The sequence below is a fragment of the Zerene cesonia genome, chromosome 11 (assembly GCF_012273895.1).
Source record: "Zerene cesonia ecotype Mississippi chromosome 11, Zerene_cesonia_1.1, whole genome shotgun sequence".
In the NCBI taxonomy this organism is placed as follows: Eukaryota; Metazoa; Arthropoda; class Insecta; order Lepidoptera; family Pieridae; genus Zerene; species Zerene cesonia.
Genome location: NC_052112.1, coordinates 8825146 through 8836793, shown reverse-complemented (window position 1 = coordinate 8836793; position 11648 = coordinate 8825146). Strand labels below are relative to the sequence as shown.

Sequence of the window (11648 nt, the reverse complement as noted above, 5' to 3'; positions counted from 1 at the left end):
ATGGACTGGGAAGGGCTAGGAGAAGGTAATAGGCCTCCGACTCCCCCACTCACCGTGCGAAACACAATAGTAAGCTATTATTTCACACCGGTTTTCTGTGGGGGTGTGGTATTTCCCCGGTGCGACCTGGCCCAATTCGTGCCGAAGCATGCTCGACTCCCTCACTTTTACACATGACTTAATGTTAAAGAAAAAACATTCCATGTGTGTTTATGTCATAGTTTCCCTTTCCGTATAATGTCCAGTGGCGAAATATTGTTTGTCTGTTTGTTTTGTTATGTCAACACTAACAATCGAAGCGAGCGGATGATGGTAAATATTTGGTTCGTCGGAGAGTGATCGAATTGGGTTGTACATTTCTCTCGTATATTTGTATCGTTTTAGCGAGTCATTTTCATATAATAATAAATACTGATCATAACTCATTTATCTAACAGTTGTTGTAAAATTAACATTTGGTTTACTTTTTATTTATACGACCTGATATGTTCATGAAGATACACTTATACTTTATAATATTTTTACTTTATAATATAACTAGCTGCGCCCCACGGTTTCACCCGCGTAAGTCCGTATCCCGTAGGAATATCGGGATAAAATGTTGCCTATATATTATTCCAGATGTCCAGCTGTCTACGTACCAAATGTCATTGCAATCGGTTCCGTAGTCATATGTTTAAAATAACCTAAAAAGATATAACACCATACCTAATTATTTAAATGTATTCTTATTTTAACGCTGTTTGTAATGACCGCCAATTCACTAAAAATACTAACACAATGATAAAATGTGAAGATGTAAATAATATTTTAAAATGTATTCATCGCCGCTGCCAATATAAGAGGTAAAGTGCGGAAAGTCCGAGGCGGCTATGTCACGGGAGGCACGCGCCGCGCCTCGGGCCCCGATAGCTGAATAAACTGATTAAAGGATTGTATCACCTATACTATCTAGGTACTCACACTAATACAAAACTATGCGATTTAAAAACCTTAACATTTCACTCAATTATTAAAGAAAATTATCACAAAATTCATTTTCAACATTTCGCATAGAAACAATGTCCAACGAAACAAAGGGAAATTAATCGAGAAACAATTAAACAAAACTGTTTATTACAAAAGGAATGTTTTCAGCCAACAATCGTACGAAGCTATCGAGTGAACAAAAGCGCTCGGAAATGGATTGCTTTATTGTTATTGCATTCGATTTGAAGCGCTGTAGCGCCACATTGCGAGAAACGGCTCTCTAACGGTGTAGTGTTACGAATAGTATAACAAGCGCTGTATAAAATTCGAGCGCTGGAGTGTTAAACATACATTTTGCAGGGTCGCTGAACAATTTGGTAGAATGCTATGTTTTATTAGTTACTTTCTAAATGCCGAGGGGGTCGCGGACGAATTATAACCAGCTCTCGTGGGCCCTTCACTGAAGCGTCTCGACGGAACACAGTTGGGTTTTGGTCGCTAACAATCCGACATAACCCACGGCTCCTTGCCCGAGGGTCGTGGGTATATATACAAGATTTCCCCTAAAAAGGGGAGTAGAACATTGATCTGTAACAACGTGTGAACTCTTGAGACTCTAGGACGTTTCGGTTGGAAGTTCTATCACCAACAACAGCTTAAAAGCGAGTTTGGACTTAGCAATATGACTACAGCAAAGGAAACTCATAGCTAGCTACTTGTAAATAATAACATATTGTTTTTTATGGTATTGACCCTTAAGGTCAATTTAATTATGATGAATTCTCTCTAGCAATCATGATCAAGGGAACCATTGACCATCATAGATTATTTAAATTATTTCTAAATAATAGAGAATTCCAGAAACTAATAATTATGTAATTGCTGGAACTGAATAAAATTTTCTGGTAAGCATAATATTATTCTATAAACGAACTTCTAATTGTCAATGAAAAATGGCTAACATACACTATCCATAATTAATCTGGAAATTTCAATGTTCCCATAAAATTCATTTGTCCATACCAATGCTACATTGAAGTGAAGAAAAATTACTTTAACTTCTCAAATGTATGAAATAAGCACATTTTTCAATTAGGCCTCAACAGACTCAAATTTAATTATGGCTTCGTAGTTATATTAATAACTAGACGCTCATCCCGGCTCCGCCCGGATATTAACATACCTGTTTGTCCTTGGTATCCAAAGGGAGGGTTTTATTTCGGATAAAAAGTATCCTATCACTCAAGTCAGCTTAGACCCTGTCTACCATACCAAAATTTATCAAAATCCGTTCAGTAGTTTCAGTGTGATTAATGGATAAACATCCAAACTAACAAACTTTCATATTTATAACAATAGTGCGATTAGTGTGATTACATTGTTGGTTAGCGATGTAACGCTGTAGATAACAGACAAAAACAACAGAATAATATTCTAGAATCCTTTAAATTACATCACGCGTTCATACGAAAGGAAAATAATGAATCCTACTATCCTAATCGAGATAATGAGATAAACTAATGAGAATAATCGTGTTGCCACCGATCTTTGATAAGTTAAAAATTACAGTTAATTTATATACAAATTTACTACCATGTTAGGCGGTTAGTTAGTTATTGCGTTATAGGTAAATTAAATTAAACGGATTATGTCCAACTTTTGTGAATGTAATTCGTTTATGCATTTGAAATTATGTTCGTGTATTAGGTAACAGAAAATGAGGCGCATATTTTTGCGTATAGAATGGGTGCAATAGTCCTAAGAAAAAGTAACTTGTCGCTAGGCCCTTATTACGTGCACTACACATAAAAAGAGAGAAAACATCGTATATTTTATTTCAAATGATATCTGATTATCCAGTTATAGTATGATTGATTAAGAATTAATATTTTTAGTTTAAACCTACCCAATATTTTGTTTAATTCCAGCATTGTTGTGTTTCAGGTGGTGACTGTGGGAGTGCGTGTAGAGGCGGCATGCGCGTGTTGGTCGCGGCGATCGCGGCGCTGCTGGCACGCGCGCTGGCGAGCCCGCACGAGCACCGCGCCAGGCACCACGCGCCCGACCACGCCGCGCACTTCCCCCTCCCCGCACCGGCGCAACCCTACCGCGGACACGGGGAAGCTGTACGATACAACCCTGAATCGGACACAATCCTCCCACGCCTCGAAGAGCACGAAACCTCCTCGAAACGCGCCAGGTTCGATGAAACGGAAACATCATCCAAGCGAGCGCACGACGTATTCTATTCCAACCATGAACGAGTTGAAGAGCTCATGGCCGACGAGCCCCGCTTCGGCCCGGACGATGATGACCCCCTAATAGTCCGGACCAGAAAGGGTAGAGTCAGAGGAATCACCCTCACGGCTGCGACTGGTAAAAAAGTCGACGCCTGGTTCGGCATTCCTTACGCTCAGAAGCCGTTAGGCGACTTAAGGTTTAGACATCCGAGACCCGTTGAAAACTGGGGCGAGGAGATACTCAATACAACGACACTGCCACATACATGCGTCCAAATTGTAGATACGGTGTTCGGAGATTTTCCCGGCGCTATGATGTGGAATCCCAACACAGATATGCAGGAAGACTGCCTTTATATAAATATAGTCTCGCCGAGACCGCGTCCTAAAAATGCAGCAGTAATGCTATGGGTTTTCGGTGGTGGTTTTTATTCTGGAACTGCTACGCTCGATGTTTATGACCCAAAAATTCTTGTGTCAGAGGAGAACATTGTGTATGTTTCTATGCAATACAGAGTTGCGTCACTTGGGTTCCTATTTTTCGATACAGCTGATGTTCCTGGTAACGCTGGACTATTTGATCAACTTATGGCGTTAGAATGGGTAAAAGATAATATCGCATATTTTGGAGGGAACCCTCATAATATTACATTGTTCGGAGAGTCAGCAGGTGCGGTATCAGTTTCTCTGCATTTGCTTTCTCCTCTATCAAGAAATTTATTCTCTCAAGCGATTATGCAGTCTGGTGCAGCAACGGCTCCTTGGGCCATTATATCTCGGGAAGAAAGTATACTCCGTGGTATGCGATTAGCTGAAGCTGTTCACTGTCCAAGTTCAAGAACAGATATGGGTCCTATGATTGAATGCTTAAGAAAGAAAAGCGCTGATGATCTCGTTAATAATGAATGGGGAACCTTAGGCATATGTGAATTCCCATTTGTTCCAATAATCGATGGCTCATTCTTAGACGAAATGCCACGGCGGTCTTTGGCCCACCAAAACTTCAAAAAGACGAATATATTAATGGGTTCAAACACAGAAGAAGGTTATTACTTTATTCTGTACTATTTGACGGAATTGTTTCCAAAAGAAGAAAACGTTGGTATAACGAGGGAGCAGTATCTTCAAGCTGTTAGGGAATTGAATCCGTACGTAAATGATGTCGCTCGTCAAGCAATCGTGTTTGAATATACGGATTGGATAAACCCTGATGATCCTGTGAAGAATAGAAACGCTTTGGACAAAATGGTTGGAGATTACCATTTCACATGTGGGGTAAACGAGTTTGCTCATCGATATGCTGAAACTGGCAACAACGTATATACTTATTATTTCAAACATCGAAGCAAGAATAACCCTTGGCCATCGTGGACGGGTGTGATGCACGCCGACGAAATCAATTACGTATTCGGTGAACCTTTAAATCCTGGAAAGAATTATTCTCCAGAAGAGATCGAGTTCAGCAAGCGGCTCATGAGATATTGGGCTAACTTTGCTAGATCAGGGTATGGAATCCGTTCTTCCTTTTCTGCTACTATTTGTCGATTAATTGCCAAATAATTAATTGGGTATTTTTAATGTTTCAGAAATCCATCCATAAATGCTGGAGGAGATGCGACGAAAGTACATTGGCCAGTGCATACAACTACTGGTAGAGAGTACTTGTCTCTCGCGGTTAATTCCAGCTCAATTGGCCATGGCCTTCGCGTGAAACAGTGTGCTTTCTGGCAGAAATATATCCCTCAACTTATGGCTGCTACAAGTAAGTACTTTTAAGTGTCGTTTTCACCAGTGGCTGATATTGTTTCTGAAAACCTATTTGACACATTTAAACATATATTTATATATTTTTTGTATGTATATATTTCAACTGAAGAAAAGCTTCATAGAATATAACCAGAAGTTGGGATACTGAACATTAATAAATTGTCACAACTCAATTCAAAAGATGCCTCGATGAATATCGAATGAATTGATCATATGATAATAAATATTTGTTTATTTATAATATAATCTCTCTCAATTGCAGGCAAGCCGGATCCACCACAAAATTGTACCAACGTCGCGATGGCGCCACGGTCTTCTTATGTAGCTTTGAGCATGAGCTTCGTCTCAGCGGTTAGCTTACACACAATGTGGTTCAAATACGATTAAATATTCTATTGTACTATAAAAACTATTGCTCTGTATTTTATTAAACTAATTTTTTGCTTGTGTATTAGTTGTTGCCTGTGTTGAAGTAATTTAAAGTTAAGTGTGGATAACAGCTGTAAATTAATTCAATAAATATGTGGTTGTAACATTATAAAATTTATTTGTATGGTCAATTATATAATATTTATTTACAAATATTATTATACGTGAAATATTTTCTAAAATTTATTTTTATATGTAAATTATAAATATGTATATTTAGTTCTAAGCCATTTTAAATGTTATATTGCTATGTAAGTCCACTCAGTATTTCGTAGCGGAGTAAAATTGTGTTGCCTGATCGACGATTAAGTAATTTTAGGGGTATTATTGTTCATTCTTGAATGTTGTCTTTAAGGAGGAGTGATCTCTCCATCAACATATCACTTGTTACTAACAAATTTTAGAACTATGTAGTGATAACAATTTGTCGTAGCTCGTAAGTCTTTACATATCTTTGGGGAATTTTGAGAATGCGATAAAAGCTGGAGTGTTCGTGATGTTTTTATTATGGCGAAGGACAAATCGAGAAGAGAGCGTGTTCCTTTGAAGAAAGGATGATCAAAACGAGACGAGCATGAGCTGTAGTCAGATGTAGAAGGAACAATGTGTTAGCTTTAACGCGCCTCTATTGCAATACATATCACGCAAGGCATAGATATGTCTAAATTTAATCATTCTAGCCTTACAGTAAGGATAGATGTAAGTTAGGTCATTTCATAACTCTGTAGTGGACCAATATTAGAAAGTTGTACGTTTGATGATAAAACCGATTCGGGGGTACAAAGTAATGATAGTGAAAGCGAACAATGTATTACGTACATGATAACGAAATAGTTTACACGGACGAACGGGACAAAATTAACTGAACAAAGTCTATGGAAGTTCTTAGCCAGGCTAAGGTCAGAACCAATTATCATACTATAGATAATATAAAATTTTCTACCGACTTTAGGTTTTAATAGGTACCTTTAATGTTGCCTGAATTGAACAAGACGGATTGCAGTTTACAACAGTCAAAATTAATTTAAATCGACGAATATTTATATTTCAATATTCAATGTATTGGATATACATTGTAAAATATATTATAAATTTAGAACATACAAAGTAGTACCTTAAAGTATTAGGATCGATAGTTGATACTAGTTTAGAGGTCATAGTCCAGCGGTTCAGCTTTCGAATATTGGTGTTTAAATTAAAATAGAGAATTCTTCATGTTAAGTTCAACATTTTGAAGTTACTCTTAGTCCAACGTTCGGGATAAGTTTAACGACTATAGACAAACTGTGTTTCAGTCGTAAATCATTTATTGTAAATAAGGTATTTGTTAGAGATAAAACGTAGGATTTATTGTTATTCGGCCCTTCGATCTCTTGTCTTTATTAATTCAAGAGACCCCGGGTCTATGTGTATCAAATAACCTGTTGTGGAAGACGATACTTTATGAGATATAGAAATTGTACTAAGTGTAATTTTATGTAGTTGTACTTCGATTGTTTCGTGTTTATTTGTAATTAGTGTAATTATATGAATTGAAATTGTATATTTGTATCAGAAAAATCAACTCGTATTTCGTCTAAGGGCAAAGTTCTATTGGTCACGATTAGTGATGACACTATTTAAAAGAATTAGACTTTGTATCCTATTGCTTGCTTATACGATGTCTGTGAGCTGATAGAGGATGTAATATAGTGGTCAGTATTCATGTAATTTCACGTTCGATGTTTTAAGAACTACGCTTATTTTAACCTGCGTATATAAACCTATAGAGTGCCTCTTGTTCACTTTTATATATATTGATACAACACTTAATATAGGTGATAAATGTAGTTGTAGACTCTTCTTCTAAAATAATTGCACGGAATTCGTTAATTTTTTTATTTTTTTTTGACGTGTCCGAAAGATTGTTAAGGGATTTGTAGTGCCAAAACAGAAACTGAGAGATGCGATATATTTTAATATTGAGTACGATTTGTTTAACATTTTCCACAAGATCCTGTACGCAATTAAACGATTAAAACGTCACTAGCTACTGTTATTTTCATGGTCACATATATTAAATTACATTGGAGCGATTTCAGTTATGAGTATGTATGATTCATATCAAATGTAATGTAATTTGTAAGGCTTTTATAATTACAATACATAATTGGAAGATATGTGAAATGAAACAAATAAACAAAAATGTATCCATTTTAATAAAACATCACTGTGACTACATTTAACATAGATCTACAGTAAAATATTGTACGTTAATATTGTGGTTTATTTTCTTCTTAATTAGTTCATGGTCTTTTCTTTAATGGTAATGAGGATTTGCTGTTATTTTTACAACAGGGATAAAGAAACTCTCGAGTAGTAAGATAGTCCATTCCGTTGAAATGAAAAACCATTATGTTTTGTAATTAAAAAAGAGTTAGAAGAGATTTTGAATATTTTCCGCACTGATATTTGCCTGAAATCCGCTTGGCTACAATTAATCTTCTATGTACCTTAAAGGCCTAAATGTAGCAAATTTGAGCACGAGATTTAAGAGGCCTAAGCATCGCTAAATTTAATTTATTTCAAGTTGTCTTATTTAAATTCTAATAGTGAAACTTCGAGTAAGTTATATTAGTGCTATGACTGCATTATTGAATGTTTGCATTTAAGTTTAATTATGAAAATAAATGCTTGTATATAATTTGTCTTTTTTTTCTTGGCAATATTAAGCATTAGCTTTAAGTCGATGGCTTCGCTCGCGTGGTTACAATATTTTCTTCTAGGTGTATTTTCTAAGAGGCAGCGTGATATATTTTTCGACTATAAAGGCGTATATCTTGTCAAAAAAACCTGCTTAGAAACCTCTAGAACTTTTAAAGACCAATCCAATGGCACACCATTTAATTACATATTTGCGAATTCATTTTTTACCTCGAGTAGCTGAAAGGTTAAGCGTTGCCACGGATAGGCGAATTGAATATTGTTCGTATCCCTGGTCTTTTGTGTGGTGGGTTACTGTTTTATTTTATGTATAGATTTGAGCTACACAAAAAGACATTGAAAAATGAAATTTTATAAAAATTTATAATCAACCTTACGGCAACATGGAGCGCCTCGGTTAGAGGGATAGATATTGAAGTCGTTTTTAACACGCTTTTATTACAAAAAAAAAACGATCAAACCAAGTTGTAAACAATCCAATTTACGCTTAATATTTTTTGCAGTAAGGTACCAAACCTGAAACAAAATGGCGGCCGCAAGGCAAGAGTGGTGACTTAACAAACATGAATTTTAGCTTCCACTACCTTTTTTTTTATAGTGGGGAAATCTTGCATATATGAGATACTCACGGCCCCCGGGGATGGAGCTGTGGGTTATGTCGGATTCTTATCGACCAAAACCCCACTGTATTCCGTCGAGCCACTTGAGTGAAGGGGCCACGGGAGCTGGTTAAAATACGTCCGTGACTCCACTACTCCCCCTAAACATCCATCAAATAAAATTGCATTCTCTGAACGGTTGCGTTCACTGTAACTAGTAAAACGGTCAGTACAACTTATCAATGGACTAATAAATAAAACACTTGTCCCATTGAGTTTTTTGAAAAAGGAAATACATATTCATCAATTATTGATAAGAAATGATAATCACTCCACTTGTTTCTTATCATCGTGCTTTGGTTTAATTAGTAGTACTATCTTGATGTGGTATCGTAGCTGATAATCTGCTATTTTATTTACATATCATTCATGAAATACTTGTCTACTAAACTGACATAACAAAGAGAGGAAAGTCTGAATTTTTTTACGAGTTTAATCTATTTTAATGATTTTTGGTGGTAAAATTGTGGTTTCATGTTGTTCGATTGAATTTGATTTCATTAGTTATTTTTGAGTCATTATTATAATGCATATATTTAATTGACCTTGACTTTCGTGGAGCAAAATTAGATCAGAGTCAATAGAGTCGTAATTTCAATCAGTAAATTAAAGAATGAGTATTTTAGAATAAATGCAAATTGACTTATTGTATTAGGAATTTATTTTGTAAAAATGCTTCAAATACAATGAACGCCATTTCAGAATCTTAATGGAATAGACAAGATTTTTGTTAATTTGGCCCTAAGGTTATCATCATTAAGAGTTTTACCACCAGAAAGAGTGGAAGGGAGATTTTTGAAATTGACTAAATGTGAATATATCAAAAATCGAGGGACATAACTAATAACAAAGTATATTTTCCTGAACTGCTACACCTTGCTCTTCCCGCAGTTGCCACATTATCCATTAACCCAAGCTCTGTATAATTATAATAATTAATAATTTTTATTTTATTCTAATATTGTCACAATCTTTTGCCTTACACAAAAGTTTTTTTTTATTTTTTAAGTCGCAGTCGGCAATGGCTGCCGGGACACCAGATGGTATTGCCGACTTTAAACTAGGAAGGGATAAAGAAAGGATTGGCGAGAGGAATAAAGGAAAGGACTGGGAAGGGTAGGGAAAAGGATATGGGCCTCCGTTTAAAAAAAATTTACAGGCATCTATGAAAAACTATATGAAAATAATAAATTTATAGGCAACATGGTTATATATATTATAATTATTCTTAGTTTTTTTGGATATTGGCTACCTAATTGATTTGTTGGTTTTCCGAAAAAATCTTACAAAACTAAGTGTTCACTAGAAGCGTTAACACGCTTAATATTTCAAAATTATAGACTAATTAGTGTTTTTGATCAATATTTTTTTATTACCGTCACACCCCACACCAAACACCGGACGATACATAGCAGTAAGGCAGTATTTCCGTCGATCTTCTGTGGGGTTGTGGTCCCTTCTCCGACGAGAGCCGGCTCCATTATTGTGCGCTCGTCTTACAATAATAATTATATGTTATATGATATCTAAAAAAATCAACATGTAACAGTCGATGGAGTTCATTTAAAGTTGTATCAATCTGATTCTGATGTTCTTTATAATAGATGGATACGGATCCGAAATCTGCATGTAGAAAAATTCACTGGCTGGTTGACACTACTAAAGTTATTTTATATGAATTATGGTGTGTTTTAAATTTATGTTTTGTCTTTTAAGAGGTGAAAACAAGAATAATGATAGTATTTTCTTGTGTTTGATTTTACGCGAGTATTATATATACATTTAGAAATTAAAAACTTTTTTTACGGATTTTAAACGCGATTTATTCATTATATTATTAACCCGACGTTTCGAACACTTTACAGCGAGCGTGGTCACGGGTCCTCCCCGTTTTAATTTCTAAAGAATAATGATATTTATTGTAACTCATTGGTATATATTGTAAATAAAATATTAACGTGCGATTTTTTTATATGTATTTTTTTTACATTCGATAGCTAGGCATTTGACTGCAATCCTACCTGATAGAAAGAAGAGATGCAGTCTATGAAAGCGCATGCCTGTCTACATAGAGCCTATTCACTTTTGCCTTGAATAAATTCAAATCATGCGAAATAACATTCAATATAATATAGACAGTGAGTCCCCGGCTCCGAGCGGCATACGAAAGGGGGCGCCAATTAATTTATTAATTTAGTTTAATTTGGAAAATAATAAAGAACTGAGCTATTCGAAATAGGGCATTTAAATTATGAGAAAGAGCCTGAACGGACAGCGAACCCTTAGTAATAGGATCCCATTTTACTTTTTGGGTACGGAACCCCAATAAGGGGCGCCGTATCTTGGCCCGAGGCGAAAATCCGCGCTACGCCACTTGTAATATCTTAAGTGCTGAAAGAAATCTAATGAAATTATCGTTTGAAAATATTTGTTTTGTACAATTTTAATTAATCCAATAGATATTATTATTATTGGTATCGAATTGATTACTGTATCTGATTGCTTATAATTAATTAGGGTAAAATCAGATGCCTATCGTCCACGCATTAGGTATAAAAGTGCGAATCGTTTCCGATTCGCTATGCATTTGTAGACGGTAAGTTGAAGCATTATCATGTATTTCATTGCTAATTAAAGCATAATTTATATTATTTTTATTTTCATCTCAGTTATTTGAAAGAAAGCATTTGTAACTAAGATATTCATCTAATTTCTTTTTGCTCTTGGAATTGATAAAAAAATGCTTTTAGTTTCTTTCTTGATGGCTTTTCACGTTATTTATCTAGTTAATTAACTTTTTAAACATAACATGGTAGGTCTTTGAAAGCTGTTGACCCTTTGTATTAATTACTACTTCATATGTTTTAGATAACCAATAAAA

The 11648-nt window shown here is 35.4% G+C and overlaps 1 protein-coding gene across 1 annotated transcript in view; it reads left to right on the top strand.

The window, feature by feature from the left end:
- LOC119830181 (acetylcholinesterase-like) overlaps positions 1-8088 on the top strand; it is a 37013-nt gene extending 28925 nt beyond the window's left edge. The window contains exons 3-5 of the mRNA XM_038353092.1: positions 2914-4714; positions 4796-4971; positions 5239-8088. Of these exons, the coding sequence (XP_038209020.1) occupies positions 2946-4714; positions 4796-4971; positions 5239-5363 (2070 nt within the window). The 5' untranslated portion in view covers positions 2914-2945 and the 3' untranslated portion in view covers positions 5364-8088. The remainder of the gene's footprint in view (positions 1-2913; positions 4715-4795; positions 4972-5238) is intronic.
- Positions 8089-11648: the final 3560 nt, after the last annotated feature.